The following is an 18,366-nucleotide window of genomic DNA, read 5'->3' on the forward strand; positions in this document are numbered from 1 at the left end:
AAATCTCGCCATCAAAAGTCAAGTTCTCACCCATATATTTCCAAATGAACGAACTGATTGGGGTCCTATGATGAAACATCAACAGTTGGTTATGAAATCCGATGCAAAAGGATTACGAATGCCTGCACGACCACCGGGTGGTTATGAGGGGATCAACAAATTGAGCTTTAAAGAAACAAAAGACAAAAATAATCAAGAACATGATTTAAATAAAAAAAATTACAAAACTAAAGAGGATTGACATCTCAACCATAGATTAAAAGTAAATTAAACTCGCACCTCCTTGATGGTTTAAGAAAACTATTTTGTATCAACATGAAGGTGCTGATGATCCATCGATAATATATACGAACTACTTACTTGAGCTTCGATACGTTATCAGAAGATTAACATCAAGGTATGATCACTTATACTGAGATATCGGTTTCCTGTGCAGGTATTATGCTTAAACGGATGTTACATTACACAGCTGGTAAAGAAAAAATGTTCAAATAAGTTTTTATGTTCACTTATTTTAATACTTAGTTGAGAATATGTTTGTAATCGGAAGTTGTATTGTGGGTTTTGTTTCTTTATATTGTTGAACATTGATTTTGTAACTCTTAAAGGTGTTGATATAGGACTTAATGTTGATAGAAGGGTAAGATATGACTAAAATTTCTTGGTAAACGTAAAGATTTGCAATAGAATTGATTGTCAATATATTCACGTTAACCTCTACACTATAATCTATTTAAATACATGTACAGTTCAAGGTAGCACATCTACCCACATGTTTCCATAAACAACATCAAACCCGCGAACACACAGCCCACATTCTTCATAACAAGACTCAATGATTTTCGAACATCCATACGAAGTTCAGTGCAGTTTGAGCGTCGCTACAAAAAAGCGACAACATCCGACGCTAAAAATATTCCGTGTAATTGCAGCGCAACGCTGAAAGCGCAATGCTTTCGCTGCAGCGGTTGTACGGTTGCCCTTGACAACCCAGACCCAGATACTATCGCGCTCTACCCACACGGCCACACACACCCACACGCTCACACCCTTCGAATCCTTGCAACACACACGCTCGACTCTCCGCTAACACAGCACACATGGGACTCGCTTGCGTTCTGAAGTGAGCTTTTTAATTTTTTTTTTTTTTTTTTTGAGGAACGTTCTTTGTGCGCTTCTACAAAGAGTTTTGCCCTGTGATTACTAGTCGGGACGTTTTCGAGTGACGGTGATGTAATGCGGAATGATTTTTGAACGTTGACGCGGTATTTGAACGTGGAACGATCACAAAGGAGTATTTGAACATGATTGATGTAGATACAGTGTGACGTGATGTCATATAGGACTAGGAAACCAGAATTATGAAAAGTACAGATGAACTTTTAGACCTTGTCAACCCCTTCCAAAGTGGGGAAATCCATCATCATCCATCATTGGACGGTTCAGTTTGTCCAACATACAGCTGAGAGTACATGCAAGGAAGCCACGAAGGTGCACATTAATTCCTCGTAGATAGGGTAACGGAACATACAGATCTACTAACTCCCACAAGAGAAAACAGTAAAGTACTTGAGGGTAAGCGAAAAAGTCGAAACAAGCAAGTTGCAATTTACTCCCTCTTTGTACTGGAAACAAAGGACATTTCTTTTGATGCGTATCTCTGGAAGCCATACTTTACTTATAACTCGAATTCGACAAAGTTTTATAATGAGAGAATTTGATCAATAAGGAATTAGCTCAACCAATGCTGAGTTGGTGAGGGAGAATTTTTTAAGACTTCATTTGAAAGCAGCTGTGGGACTACTTTGTATATTGTTAAAGTTTATAATGCTACTACTAAAACAACTACTGAATGAAAGTTAAATTAATCTCAATAATATTATAAATAATATTGGTTGGATTACCACCAAGTGATACCTCCACACACATCACAGATGATAAAAGATATTTCTTTAGAGAAGAAATAACACATTATCAAAATTGTCAGGCATGAAAACCAAAATCGATGAAGTGTATCAAATATTATTGCTTCATTTGTCTCCTATTCTATAAAAAAAAACCAAAACGTGTTCTATCATGTAACAACGTATCTAATAATAAAATATTAATAAACAGAAATAAGTCCGAGGTTTAATATTAACAAAGGGTTTGACGTCATCAATGCTGCAAATGAAGTGCTAATCGATCTCATTCTGGACGCCTCTCGTGCTACGAATAAACTTCTTGTTCCATATTTAAAAATACACGTGACTGTTCTGTTTTTATTATGTATATAAATAGAACGAAATAATTTTGAAATTTTAAATTAGGAAGCGATGAATTGATTCATAGTCTAATTTATTTTTCTACGTCGTTAAAAAATCGACGATTTAAAAAATGTTTAGAATGTTTGTTACATAAGAAAAGAAAAAAAAATTACACAAATCAATTGAAATTATGTCAATCACAATCTAAATAAGGAATTCTATTCCTAAACAATCTAAAAATGCCTCGCATCGAATCTCTATCAATGGAAATAGACAGTTTTAATTTGAAACAATTCAAAAATAGTACCGCCCTTAAAATAGTGAGGCAGAAATAGAGCGTGACATTAGACTCTTTCTAATATTAGACACTGTTTATACTCTGTGATGATGCTACCAAATACGATAGTAGGCAAGTTGTATTAATACAGAATTCAGTGGTGCGTATCCCGAAATTGGTCGTATAATAAAAAGCTCGTATTTTTATTGTTGTTTCATAGACATTTGGTATTGCTCATATAATGTCAAAAGTACAAAGAATAGTGAGTTTGTAAACAGTCGACGAACGGATACAAACAGCAGTTTATTTTAGCGTTTCTCGTGAATTGTCTGCCGTTTTAGTGATTGACTGTGTTTTGAATTACTTTCTTTTATGTTCATTCTCTTACTGTGTTGCGGTTTGGCTTGCAATATTATTCTCTTACTAAATATTATTGTATATATTAATTATGATTTGATTGATAGTTACATTTGCTAAGAACACCTTTTCTATTTTTCAAACTTTTTCAAACAAGGTCCAATTTTGAAAATTTAAATAGACACACCAATGTTGCCAATCATAAAGCAATGTTGCCATACAAAAAAAAAGTATGGACAAAATGTTTTTCTTCGTACATTTTCTTGCACGAGGTTGCACGCACGGTATCGGGGTCAGGTTATAGGGGTGGTGGGGTGTTGTGACGTCACAGCTGCGAAATGTTACCGGCATATGACAACGTGATTATCGCGCACCGTCGGTTTTATCAACGCACATTAACGGTGCCAACGATTTGCTAATGTTAGTTGGATAAGATTCTGTTTTATCTGATATGTGTAGAAGATGATTTTCTTAGCTTCAACTATTGGAAGGTTTAAAGGGATTTTCTAGCGTTGTTGGTTCCTCAACGAATAATCGCATTGGTGATGGTATTTTTTCTAGATGCATGTTCCTCAATGGATATGTTTAATCGTCTATTTACTTTTTAATTACTTATATTCTGACTGTATTATACTGCATTTCTACCAACTCTTTATTTAACGATATAAAGTTTTGTTACGTTTCATTCGGTTTACAAGAACTTCAGAGTACCAAGAAAAGAGACACTTTAAACATAATTAAGCTGATTGTAAACAAATTCAATCGAAAGTTTACAAGTATACGTTCGCGCCATTGCATCGATTCGCGCTTTATTCAAAACAGAGGCGCGCGCATGCGTGGCCCGCCATCGCAGTAAACATGCCGAGGCCTGCCCATAACTTGCGAATTTATTTACCTCCTCTATTCTTTCTTCTTCACAATTTACATCGTTTCCCGATAAAAAGCAATCCACAAGTTTTTTCAATTTGTGTAACCAATTTTCCTCGTATAGTTTGCAATAATGTGCTCTGTTTGCCCACAGATTGGTGCCGGCCGTACGGATAAGCGGCCCACACGACGCCTCATGCGCCGCAGCTGAAACACGATCAACCAAAAGCCACGAAATCCTCAAACCAAAGCCTCCAGTCATATCTTTCGTTTCGAAAATCTAAATATAAGCACTATTTTTTTAACCTTTTAACGATAAATCTAAATCGTAAATAGTATACGCTATCTCCCAAACAGTACAAATTAATTTAAGTCTGAAGTGATCGGTATTTACAATAAAAAGCCTTGAACGAGCGAAGTTAATCAACCAACGACCAGTATTTAAACGTTCCAAAATAATAGAAATCGTTAAACGAGTGCACAAATATTTTATCGATCGTTAACATTGTTATACGAACCGAATCCTCGAGCATTTTGTAAAAAGTCAGCCAAAGATTTTATAAACACATAGACTATAAGCGTTCGTGTAAGTTCAACTGCCTCTTATTAAGGACTTTTATATTTATTCCTTAGCTGGATAACGAAGATATTGTGATTAGTTTTAGTGTAAACCAGTGTGCCGTATAACCGTAACATTAAGTGCTACTTAGATTACCGAACGTTAACAAATTAGTGGAGCCACGTCAAGAGTACAAATTGCAAGTTCCAGTGCAGTTCCGAGTGTTCAGTACTACAATAGACTTAGAGCTTATTTTTGTAAGTGTTTATGGTGCCCGACGCGATGAGGCAGCGTCGAGGCAAGGAGTCATGAGCGAAACGCTCCACAGCGACCCGAGCGCAGATAGCGCGTTACCGCCGTTCTCCACCTTCGGCGACATGGAGAACGAGCAGCGGATCCTCACAGCCGACACCCGGCTCCTGGACCCAGCCTGGGAGTACTACGAGAGAACAGGAGACACGGTCTCCGTCATCGCCAGCCAGCCGCAATATCGACCGTGGGAGTCAATGCCTATCACGGTGCACTCCAAAGATTCATTTCTACGGGCTGGCTTCTCCGCGGCACTGGACTACCAGCCCGTCACACTGCAGCCCATCACGAACAAGCTGCCGTCCTTCCAAAGCCAGTTCCAAACATTTCCAGAAACGTCGGTGATACCGGAGACGGGTCTGCCTAGCGTGACCCCAGTGCCGGTTACGGCGAGTCCGACGCCTAGCGCGAGTCCTAGTCAGTTAACCCAGCTCACGCAGCTCACAACGCCGTCGTCGCCTGCGCATCTCACTACTTTAGCGCAGATGACACCGCTATCGACCACCCTGACGACATTGTCGCCAGTAAACGCCACAACATTCCATACACTAACAGCTGTGAACGCCCGCAGCTTCCCCATCGTGCCAGCGCCCTTGCAGGCGAGGGAACTGGCGCCCGCTGGGCAGACATACATTGACGACAGGCACATACAGCTGTACCAACCAAACATTGCCACAATAAATGCCTATCCGACACAAAATGGCATCCTACATCAAAACGGAACGCTTCTCCATCAAAATGGGAGCTTAATACAAAACATACAAAGTCCAACCGTAGTTCATGTGTTGAAAAACGAGCCGTTTGATGTTAAAACTCTGCAGGAGAAATATACGCCGAACGGACTACATCATAGTAATTTCCAGAATCCGATGATGATTGACAATGGTTATGAGAAAAAGACGAACGGTTTCGGGACGGGTTCGTCACCAACAAGGTCGGATTTTAGGAAGAAAGAGCGACGGAAAATGCGCGCCAATAGTACAGAGTCGGATGGGTCGAATATGGAAGTAGGGTCTGAGAGCAGTGGGCAGGTCGCGGCGGTGTCCTCCACTGCTGGCTTCAAGTCACCAATGCATGGAGCACCTCCCATGGCGACAGGACCTATGGAAATGGACGACATCACCAGTGAAAAACAGGTGAGAGCCTTCAACTATTTTTTTCTTTTGCAATATACATATTTGATGTTCTGAAAGTAATCCGAATTTGTAAGGACACACCCTTGTATGTCCTTACCGTTATTGACATTTTCGACTTTGCCAAAGTAATTGAACTACAATCCAGCAACAATTAACCCTTGATTTACGATAGAACAAAATGTAAACAAAATGATACATACATGTAACGCGGGAGAGTCGAAAGGCAACACAATAAAATCGGGAACGGCAACTAATCTCCCTTCCCACGAATTGGCGAATTGCGTAAACAAGACGCCGGGGAATCGCGAAAAGCCGACTGTATATTCGACGAAAGATATAAGAATTCTCAGAATTTTCATTCAGCTACACGCGCGCCGAAAGTAGATATTCGAGAGAACCCGAAAAAGAGAAACTTCCACCGTAATTCCACCTTTTATTATTCTCCGAGCAGTTTTTATTCTCGGTCCTGAGTTTCGAAACGGCCGAACTCCTTGTCTTCGCGGCTATAAATTTAATAGTTAGCCGATTCTCTTGCTCCACCAATAAATTAACTTCCTCTCTCGTTTAAAACACAAATTAAAGTCGGGCGATTTATGCGTGTCCTGCTTAGAAAATTTTATGACTTTGAAATTTAACAGCGAATGCAATTAGTCGGCAGTTTTGAAAAGCCCTCGATATTAACGGAGTTACAATATTTTAATTGTGGCTTTAAAACAGGCTTAGTAACTAAGTAAGTATCTGTTTAGTGAATCTTTGTGTCAATGTAGGCATAGCTTTTTAGGTAGAATGACGTCTTATTTCCATTTTGAGTATTGATAAAGCAAACTTTTTTTATGACGTTATCACCATACAAGGGCCAAGTATTCTAACAAACGCGTGAACGGAATGCTGTCTTAAGTTCAATGTAATTAGAAAAATATTGAGAAGTGAATGAACTGAGCAATCATAATTAATACATTCCTTACCACTGGCAGCTTGGTAATCAATTAGAAGCATATAAAACTATTCTAATACAAGATCGAACCCAATCAACATGTTCGTATGTAATTTGTTATAATTGTGCTGAGCAACATTTTGCTATAGAAAAACTTATCTAACTGCTAGGAAGGCTTCAGTCTTTGACGACATTCTTTACACAATAAATGTCAGCATTTCCTAGTCTACTAACGAACACCTTGGCTTGCAGCTGCCAACTCTACAATAGACACTAATTACAACTAGAGATGTTCCTCTATTAGTCGATTCTTGTTTGGAATCGATTATAATCGGTAAACATAATATTGTTTTAGTGAAAATAAATATGAGGTTGGATTGAATTAATTTACACTTAAACTATACTTTTAAGTGTGTAATCAATAATGAAATATTTAATCTACTTGATTATAATCGATGTGTTATCGATGGTTAACTTTTACAACTTTAATGTAGCAATAATGTTAGTAAAAGAGATAGTGGCTTTTTTACAACTTTAGCTTACTTTTTTATTAATCGAAGATCGGAACAGAATTTTTTTTCTTTCACACCTGTCTTCAACCAATCAGAAGGCTGATAATACATCTAAAAGCTAATTCCATTAAGTAATTAAAGTGTGGGCAATCGATAATTCGAGCAATCAATTTAAAATCGACTAATTTATAATTGATGCAATGACTCGACTAAAGAATTTGATGATTTAATTTATCGAGAAAGTTCAGCTGCTATGCTGTTGATACTGATTGCTATCGACTATTTCATAGAATTTTCTTATTAAACTATAACACTATTTTATATTATATGTTTATAAATGCTAATCATGAACATGAATAAAATTGTTACTACATAGTTAATTGTTATTACAGATATTTTTATAGTCAGTAAATATTAGTTTCTTAACGTTTATAATAAATAATATATAATTCAAAATAAAACCTTTCTAGAACACTTTTTCTCAACTAAAAAGAGCCACTACGACTCGAAAAAAGATATACAAAAATGCTAAACCAGAACCCTGTGTTGTAATTTGTACTCTATTTTCTTTATACTAGACCTTATTTTCGTTTGCCTAGCCGAAGCTATTACTCATTACATTATGAGAATGAGTCAAACGCGGGAAAATCCAAAGCTTCCTAGAAATGCGGACAAACATTAGGAAAAGCGGAAGTTGGCTATATTTTGTGACGTCATTGTACATAGATAATGTTCTCTTTTATTTAGTAAAGTAATAGACATTTAGTTGTTTTGTTAAAGGACGAAACTACTTAGTGTTTTTTTTACTGTTTCGTTGATCGAGTGGTGGCAAGGGGTCTCGGGTTCGATTCCCGGGCCGAACAAAGTATTGCTGGGCCTTTATCGGCTAAATGAAAATTTCTCAGTAGTAGCACGGAGTCTAGAATTGTGCTTAGTATATATGCTCACCCCATATTACACGGGATTCATAACACAAATGGTGAAAAGTGGGTATATATTGTATAGCGGCATTAAGTGACGTAATGTGCACCTCTGTCTACCCCATCGGGGATAAAAGGCGTGACATTACATGTCTTACACTATGACAAGCCAGACACACAATTCAAAACAATTTAGAAAACAGCTAAAAGATATAAATATTTTCGCTACAAAATAAAGTTCCGTGATACATCTGTTCGTAAAACCATACCACAGACTAAAAGCTCTAAAGGTTACCTCATACAAAGCAAAGGTATGTCCTATAATGCCAGTTGGCTTAATTAAAAAAATATATACAGAAAAAAACAAACATCTGCTAGATAAACGGATGATTAGAACTTAGCTAAGGTGCCAACACGAATGGGAATATCATATTTTTTGCGATTAGATAGAAATACTTTAATTAATTTGAAAAGCCTTTTATGTACTGAGTAAATAATAATGTTTGTTATTCCTATATACTTCTGAAATAATTTGTTGATAGTAGATTAATCTGGTAATTAGCATATTATTATTTAACTCTTATTCCCTGGCCCAACAAATTCATACCGCCTTAAAAAAAAATCTCAATATTTTTAAATATTGAGATTTTTTTTTTGGACCTTCCCTGGACTTCTACAAATAATTCAAGTACCAAAATTTGCCAAATCGGTCCAGCCGTTCTCGAGATTTGGCGAGACTAACAAACTGTTATTGATTTTTATATGTAGAGGTTTGTTTATAGAGAATAGAGAGATCACTAGTATGAATTCCAATAGGATTCAAGTTGTATAGGTTCCCGAGTTGACCAATAAATTAGGATTTTTTATTTTGTTCCACTATGTATGGGGATAGTCTCTCCTCTATGAAATGCAATTCATAACAGTAGGTTAGGTTAAGTGGGTGTTATATTTTTAATACCTCTGCTTACTCTACTAGAATAATTATTATTTGTCCTTCAATAATGTCACATTCCTAATTATTTTGCTAAATATCTACCTATAATACTAATAAAAAAAGAATAATTAACATATTCAACATAATTCAACCTCCTTTTTATATAAAAAAAGCGTCTAACTGAAACAAGCGTTCGAAAAACGAATTTGAATAGAATTCCTTATTTAAATGATGGTCAGCTGTTTGTCGGCACAATCGGTTGGTTCCGATTACGGCCGAGATAGTATGAGCGTTGCACGAATTAAATTGCACACAAATAATTATGGCCGACCTCTCTTTACAATATCACAGCTGTTGTATGTTATTTTATTACTTTAAAGTCATTTACTTAGTAACAAATAGTAGAAGAATGTATAGCCTATTACCTATCGAAATGTCAGAACGATAATTTATAACCTTAATTTATCTCTTGAAAAAATAGACTGATATCTATATAATTTGAAGAGCAAAAAGCTCCCGAAATATAAATTAATAATGATCTGCAAATGAGATCGCTCCGATTGAATGCGCGGGCGCAGAACCGAGACGAGTCATAATAACAAGCGCGGAATACTCCGAAATGTTGTCTGCCCAGTAATTGCAACGTCCCTTTTGTCAATACAAAAGGGACGTTGCAATTTCGGGCCAATGCCCGAAATCGCCAACATTGGCCGTATATTTATCCCTTTCTATCCCATTAATAAAGTAGAGAGAGTAGAAAATATTTGGTCCAATCTTTGGTGATGTTTGGCCAACATTTGTTACGGGTTCGTGAATGAATCACACACGCAACCAACGGGAATGCGATCTGATACGACCACTTTAACAGTAAAATATGACTTAATGAAGACTTCAAAGCGAAATATTGCAAAATTTAAATATTTAAAAACCATGTTAGGTACTTTTTATAATGGGCGATTAATTGTATATTGCAATATTCGTGTTATTTTGGGTACAATGTGACAAAAATGGTAAAGAAATGAGGTTATCATTGCATTATTCAGTTGCTGGTTTATTTTTTTTTGGCAAAGTCGAAACTTGTTGAATAAAAAAAGTATAAAGACGACTACGCATGATACCACTGAAAGAACACGCAGATCTCCATTGACTACAGTAACTGCTTTCTCACTAGACGATTTTTAACTTTATCACTAACCAAAATAAAGTAAAAAGAAATTGAATAATATTAAAATAAAGACTCTAATCTTAATAATAAATCAGTATTTCCGATCACAGACCAAGAAGAAACGGAAGCGATGTGGTGAATGCATCGGCTGTCAACGCAAAGACAACTGCGGCGACTGCGCGCCGTGTCGCAACGACAAGTCGCATCAAATATGCAAACAGCGACGGTGCGAGAAACTGACCGAAAAGAAGGTGAGTGGTGTGCTTTATTTATTATTTAATAATATAATTATATTATGTAGTAGTTAACAATGTTAGGTATAAAGGACATTTCTTTCTGTTAAAGAAAAACTTGAAAACTTTATTATTAGAACTTATGACGGGATATTTAACTGCAGTTAATCCGTGATCATGGCGCTTGCAACAGTGACCATGTCAGTTTAAAAAAAAAATATTGAAAGCTTTAACTGCGATTTCTACGAAAGTCGTTTTCCTGTATCAGCTAAGCATGTTACCAAGACAAAACTCTTTAATCGTAGGTATATGTGTCTACTTAGCCTAGAAAAGCTCTGTAGCACTGAAAACTATTGAACGAAAAATGCCTTATAGAAGTGTAGAGGCAAAAAGTATTAAAACAGCGCAATATAGGTAATAAATTTCTTATTAAACGTGATTAATAGTGCTCATTATTTTATACATATAAAAAAAGATGTTTGAAAACATATAAATTACCAACACATGGCAAAAAATAAGGCATATGGTGGCAGTTTTATGAAATTTAAAAACTTACGGCATTTTAAAAGGACATTACAAATTCATTAGAATCTATCACCCACTTTACAATAAATAACGATTATTGCAACGCTTGCCAAAATAAATTTAATGTCATTCACGAAATACGTATATTCACTCGAAGAACACGCCGCTTCTCGATTTCAATACGATATTTTATACATTCGAATCGATTCTGATAAATTTCATAAAAAATGTGTTGAATCGATTTGCGAATGACGCAAATACCTCGTTGTCGCCTTGTCGTGTTATTTGCATTAATTTATACGATCGAGTGTGTTGGCCGACATCTTGTGTGACGCCGGTGTGCTTGACAAGATGGCGGACGCTTTGATATGTCATTTGACAAGTAAATGGCGCGTCGCAACAGATAAAACAAATTAGAATTGTAATTATTGACATTTTCTTGACAAATACGGTAGTTAGAATAACTAATGTCCACTTTTGTTTTTTATACGGCGTTTGAGATGTATTTTTATTTCAACTGAAAATCTAAAGTACCTAACAAGAAATTTTACACGAAATTTATTACTACTTAGTATCCATTTTGAAAAAAATAAAGTCTAGGGCAGCTTAATTATTTTTTATGTTAATGATCGCCATCAAATACGAATTTATCAAAATAAAAGCAAAAACGATTCAAAACAAAACACAGAGATAAGCTTATTAACATAAAATACCAATAAAATATTATAATAGCAAAATTAATAGGCCGTGAAAAGAGCATTCGCTGTTCAATCTACACGGTACGACAAGTCTGCGATTGTTGACCGTAATACCTTTATAATTAGGTCGCATATTCTAGAGCTTAATATGAACCTTATGGCCTTTTGTTACTACTTGGTTTGTATGTCAATTTTCTAAAATAAATTGATACAAAAAGTCCTTTACAAATTGTTAGTGCTTTTAGAAATTATAGCTCGGTACTTTTTTGTTCTATTGTCTTCAAAATAATGTACTTGAATTCGATATAAGTACAAGTAAAGACCAAGTCTTTTTCCTAAAAGGAAGGAATCAAAATCCTGTGTGCATATCTTTTCTAATAAAAAGAAACTGAATAAAACGACAATGTCATTCTTTGTAATAAATGCACTGAACATTTGTCAGTACCTAAGTACATACGTATACGAACAAATTAATAAATCTCAAAAGTGTTTAAGATTTTGTCTGGCTTAGGTCATCATCGAGACGGTAACAGACAGTTTGAATAATGCGATGAACTAAGCTTACAGATGGACTTTGCAAAATAAGTGTATACAACTAAATAAATAAAAAACATTAAACATAACCGAACCATTACTCAAACTTAACAAAGAAAGCTGATATTTATTTCAAGTAATTAATACTCACACTTTCGGCTTTTTCCAACAAAAATGGAGAATTATAAGATTACAAGTAAAACATAATCACGATCCTATCTCCTTATTAAAATTCACACTAACAAGAGTATAGGCAAAGAACAAAAATTGCTCGAATACTTTTTCCCAAACAACGGTAACCGAAAAAAGTTTTTGCCAAAGAAAGTGCGAAGCGAGAAACGTACCTACTTGACTTAATTTACGATTATAAGTTACCGACTGCGAAGTAACTTTAGCAAATTAGTTTTAAAACAAGCACCGTAAAGCTTTTTGGGGGGATATGGGTGGTCCCACCTTTGTTCCAAGTCCAGGAATTTATTTTATTTAAAGTCTACTTTGAATAAGTACTAGGGTTACTTTGAACACCTTTTTCCGAGGTCTTTTAATGACTAAGATGCGACTTGGGGCCTGGTAAAAATTTTGGCAGACAAAAGCCTATTGTTTTGAGAAATATGACCTAATAAGGGTCTTTCTTAAATTCTACATTGAACACTCGAAGAGGTGGGTGTTTAATTCACCAATTTCTTATGATTATAAGGTTTTAAAATGTCAATTTTGTAGTTCTTTTCAGTCGTTGAATAAAGTCCTTAGATGTCACTGTCAAAAGTTGTAGATTTGTAGATTCGGTTTGTTTGTAAACTTGCTATACTTTTTCGGTTGATAAAGCACCAGTGAGCTATCAATCATAATCACAAGTTTTGACTACGTTTTAGGAGCTATATTTCTAACAAATACAACAGAAATTACAATGTGCACATAGAACACTGAAACATCAATACTATCTTAAGAAAAAATAAACAGCTATTTGCGTATTTTTATGGAAAAATGCTCTTTATTAAACGTTGTAAAAATATGTAAAAGTCAGGTCACTCAATTACCTATTTCCTTTATATAAACGATGATCGTATTATTTTTATCATTTCCGCGACGTTAATAAACACCTGATTACAATGTTTTATGGCTCAAAATTATAGTTTTGTACATCATAATGGGAAATTAATAAAATGTACGTGCCATTAGCTACTGGAAGTTGATTGGCATGCTTAACACCTGGATTACAACATTGATATAAAATGATGATAGCTACATAGATACTTCTACGCAGGTGTTGCAGATTTTTTCACGTAGATTGGTGGATATTTCTGACATAAATTGACCTGACTGTCAACATTGTATTTTAATGCAACAGGGACCCAAAACATACAAATGTGTTTATCAAGCATCGATCACACAGAAGGTGACAGAAGCAGGGAACCTTTTAAAAAAAACCAATTCAGCTGTTCCAAACATTTATTTGGCCACCGGTCGCTTTTCTTTTTTTTTCTGAAAAACTTTAAAGGTATTATTTATATAGTGCGGTTCATATGTCGCACACATTATCTCGGCACGCGTTAACGTGTGCGGCAGATGCGCGCATGCGCGGTGAGCTCCAATCGCAGAGCGCCGCCTGCGCAAGGAACGCCTCTGCCTTTATCTGATTGTACCTATTGTTGGCTAAAAGGTGTTGCGCTGTGTGACGGATTTATTATCGACTTGGATTGTACCGACCATATACATGCATATAATCATTTTATTTTATAACGTCGAATGGTTTTATTTTTGCCGTATGCATATGCACCTGTAGTCGTTTTAACTACTAGATCATACTTGTGATGTTTTTCCAAATCCTTTGTTACTCATTAAGTTCATACGCTTATTTTCATTAGATTAAAAATTTGCATTTTAAAGTACAAATTCTTAAGGGGCATTTCTCAATCCCCAAAAATCTCTAATAGGTACCACTCCTCTACTACTTTCAATCTTAAACATAATGTTTGCTTTTTCTTCAATTTCAAAAACAGTATTACAGTTCCTTAGTCAAGCCTTTTGTTGGTTTTAAAGTACAAATTCTTAAAGGGCACTTCTTAAACCCAAAAATGTGTAACTTAAACTCCAATAAGTACCTCTCCTCTACCACTTTCAATATAATAACCATAATACCTAATACAGTATCAATAGCCTCATTAATCTCAAATGGCACAGTGCTCCCGAATGCACTGTCCACGCTGTCTAATATTGCTGGCAAGGGGTGCAACAGGGTGATACTCACCCCGCTTGTAAGGGCGATTGGCGATCGCACCTGATACAATCGTGGACGCCTCTTATAACACTTTCGAAAAAGGGGTGTCAATTGGGTGTATTTTCAAAGTGCATATAGGCCATATAGGTATGGTTTAATTGGTGATTTGTCTCATAGATTTTTTAGGTGTGATTGGAGGTCGAAATGTAGTAGTTATAAATTAAACCATAGTGTGCCGGGAGCGCAAATCTCCGCGAGACACAATGTGTTTTCTTTTGTCTTATATACTGGTATACAAGAGGGTAAGGCATGTCTTAATATTTGCAGTTACCTAAAGTTCGTAAAACGTTTTCTAAAAACATTTCTTATTAGGAGTTATGTCTTACTGTTTGTGCCAAAGTGACATTGAGCAATTTTTACTAAAGAAAATGTGTAAGTCATTAAAATTTACGGCCGAGACACTATAAGAGAGCAATGGGTAGAAACAACATAATCGATGGCAAAATTGTCTCGCTAATCGAGTAACGGTGTTTTCCCCAGAATTTTCACAAACAAACATACAATAAACATTACTTACTTACTAATAAAACTAACGTATAAATCACAGCCGCTTTTATCGTACAATTTAAATGGACTTTTTTGTTTTCGAGCAATCTTTTTTTTTCATATTAAATAGCGCGGGAATACGTCCCCGTCGCCATCTTGAAATTAAGAAAATTTATTGCTCCGAAAGCAATTTCTGTTTTATCATAAGAATATCGAAAAACTTGAGTTTATTAAGCTTAGGATTTACGAGAAAACTTCGTCCTATTTTAGTTAGTTTATGAAACTAATATTGGTTGACAAACAATGAATATTTATGGATTTATAGTGCTTTTACAATTTCTTTGAAAAATAATAAAATCAGAAAGTTATTTATTAATGAAATTAATTTTGAACTTATTTAAAGGGCATAACAATTTCATTATCAGTTATCACGGATCAAACGTTCATAAAAAAAAACATTAAGTTCGATTTTTTAAGTTCGGAACACGGTCCACCCACAGGCGAAGCGATTATAACGGTCGACGGGAGTTTACACTTTTGATTTTTTTTTTCTTTTTTTTTCGAGCCGGCACGCGCCAAGGGCCGGTGATTCACGGCCTCTCGGCCGGCAGATGTTAGGTCGAGCTTTTTGTGCTATCAGCTGATGTAACGGGCAGGACGAATCGACTTGTTAATGATGCATCTTGCATGCTCCCAACTATTACGTATAACAGGAGTCAGTATTACGTCTTCAGTTTTTTTTTGCTCTTTGAGAACTTGCATTGTTTCGTAACTTATTTTCTTTGTAGTGTTAAATATTGAGATATCTGTTATTTCATGTTAAATCTTAAGTTTAATGCTTAAACTTTAAACCCAAACGCAACATAACGTTTTAGACTCTAATGGAAAAGGCAAAACTATACAAACACTTCTATTTGTTGATGCTCTAGCCTTAACTTATATCGGAACACCATATTATCGAGTATTAGAGTTCAAAATCGCTGAGCAAGCGTCACTTGATTTTGTGTTAACAGCAAAATTACGTTGTTAACAAAAACAAACAGGATGCGGCTCAGACGCGTGTTTATGTCAAAGTTATCTTTATAAATATAACTGTATTGAGGTTTTGAACTCGCAGAATGTCATACCGTACATCTTTATTCATTTTAGCGCCAAAACAAAAGCGCGCAATCACGGCGAATAAATATAAAACCTCTTTGGTTGCAAATACAGGTAAAATTAAACTTTGATTGTAAAAAAAAGTAGATGATAAAGCTTGAAATATATGATTAAATTGTTGGGAAGCAACAACGTCACACCTTTTATCCCCGAAAGGGTAGGCCAGAGGTGCACACTACAGCACGTAAAACCGCTATACTTACAATGTACACCCACTTTTCGCCATTTATGTTATAAGTCCCATGTAATAGTGGGTGAGCCTATTGCCATATACTGGTCACAATTCTAGACTCCGTGCTACTACTAAGAAAAAGAAGCCCAGTAATACTTTGCCCGACCCGAGACCACTCGACCAATGAGGCAGTCACGTCGAATAAAACCTCTTCGGTTGCAAATAGAGGTGAAATTAGACGTATACAGTAAAAATGGTAGATGATAGACCTAGAAACATATGAATATATTGTTCGGAAAGCGTCGAATGCTAATAAAAATGGGTCCTTTGTCCTAGAACAGAAATAACGAGGCATTTCATGTTAGTGTTCTAACACTCGACAAACGTCAAAGCAAATATTTACAATTTTGTTGTTTTTTTTCCACGTCCACTGTTACGTTAAACACTGTGCATTAGTTCAGCTTTGTTTTATGTTCATTCACTATTTTTATGGAATGTAAAACAAAATGGCCTTTTTTGTATTGTATTGTAACATTCACGGCTCGTGTATGCTTGGATTTATTTTATGAATTAGTGGTTTGGCTCTGTTCAATTTATTTTAATTGGTAGTAGCTTCTGCCAGCGACTTTACCCCTTGTTCCCGTAGGATAGAAAGTTTCCTATCACCCAGGTCAGTGCATACCTAATCTTTATATCAAATTTCATCAAAATCCGCTCAGTAATTTCAACGTGATTGACGGACAAACATCCAAACAACCAAACAAATTTTCCCATTTCTAATATCCATATGATAACCATTTAGTTTACTCAATCTAACATCAAATCTTACATTAAATTTAAAACATACAAAAAATCATCCATGTGATGCATTAACAAAATCCTTTCACACAAATTAAAGCTGCCATTTCAAAATGGCCGCCATAAACTAGCATCAAGAATAAAAACCTTTATAGTCTGTTGATAATAAAAAAAACTTTAAATATTAAAGCTGTGCTCAATGAAGTATTTACAAAGGACCGTTGCTTGCCATAAACCGGTTTTCCATCTGCATTATAATCTATTTAAAATAACACTCGGTAAATAGAACATGTTTACCGCCATTTTGGTTTGATGCTTTAAGACTATCTTGTTGTTTAAATTTAAGTTCTAAGCAAGCATCTTAAGTTTTAAAATCTATTGACAAATATCTAATTTCTAAAACAGTGTTTTTTAATCCATATTCAAGGTAAAATAAGACTTATGTTCTTATATTTATAAGGGCTTAAATGCTCTACACAAAATTCCACCCCCTAAGCAAGTATTTTTCGAAAAATCATCAACAACTTGCAAAAGTCCGCGCTAAGCACAGCTACTGTGCAACAAATCAATACTTTTTCCTAGCAAAGACTACCCCAATGCACGCAACTAATTCATACAGCCTAGAACACCACAGTATAAATAACTACATCCATACGACCTCTTTTCTACTACCAAACAGGTACGCACACATACACAGCCCCGGCGACCAATCGCGGCCCAGTTTCGTATCATAAGTGTTGCCGTTGCGTGTGTGCGTGAGGGGTGCGTCGATGCACCCTTACCACGCATCCAACACGAAACATAAACTCGATGCAGTTTTATTATTATTAAATCGGGTTTTTGTAGTTATGGCCGACGGATCCAGTTATTTATTGATATTTCGTTATTCCATGGCGCACTCACCGCTACATTATTCGGAATGAAAGTGAAATTATTGCCATTGTAGATTTTTATGGCTTTTCTCTTTTCACAATGTTTTTATGTTTAATTTATGCATTTAATAGTAAGTAAATTGTTGCAAAGACACGACATTTAGGACGACATTAATTTCCAATTTCGTAAATGGTTTCATAATTTATATTTTTATAGAGACAAAACTAACAAATAGTATAAAAGTTAGACTAATAATTTTCTTTCAAAGTCACTTTGAGAACCTATACAAAACACAATGGACTTTATTGTAATAAATTGTAGGTCTATTATCAATAAACATTGTATTGGGGAGGCATATAGTCATTCTACATTTAAAAATTTCAAATCTGTTCTAA

At 35.5% G+C, this 18,366-nt stretch overlaps 1 protein-coding gene across 5 annotated transcripts in view; it reads left to right on the forward strand.

Moving 5' to 3' along the window:
- LOC118262164 (DNA N6-methyl adenine demethylase) overlaps positions 1-18,366 on the forward strand; it is a 111,042-nt gene that overhangs the window by 5,118 nt on the left and 87,558 nt on the right. For all 5 annotated transcript variants that reach the window (XM_050701480.1, XM_035573335.2, XM_050701481.1 and 2 more), the window contains exons 2-3: positions 3,902-5,751; positions 10,327-10,467. In XM_050701480.1, the coding sequence (XP_050557437.1) occupies positions 4,615-5,751; positions 10,327-10,467 (1,278 nt within the window). In that variant the 5' untranslated portion in view covers positions 3,902-4,614. The remainder of the gene's footprint in view (positions 1-3,901; positions 5,752-10,326; positions 10,468-18,366) is intronic.

Source organism: Spodoptera frugiperda, chromosome 20 (assembly GCF_023101765.2).
Source record: "Spodoptera frugiperda isolate SF20-4 chromosome 20, AGI-APGP_CSIRO_Sfru_2.0, whole genome shotgun sequence".
NCBI lineage: Eukaryota > Metazoa > Arthropoda > Insecta > Lepidoptera > Noctuidae > Spodoptera > Spodoptera frugiperda.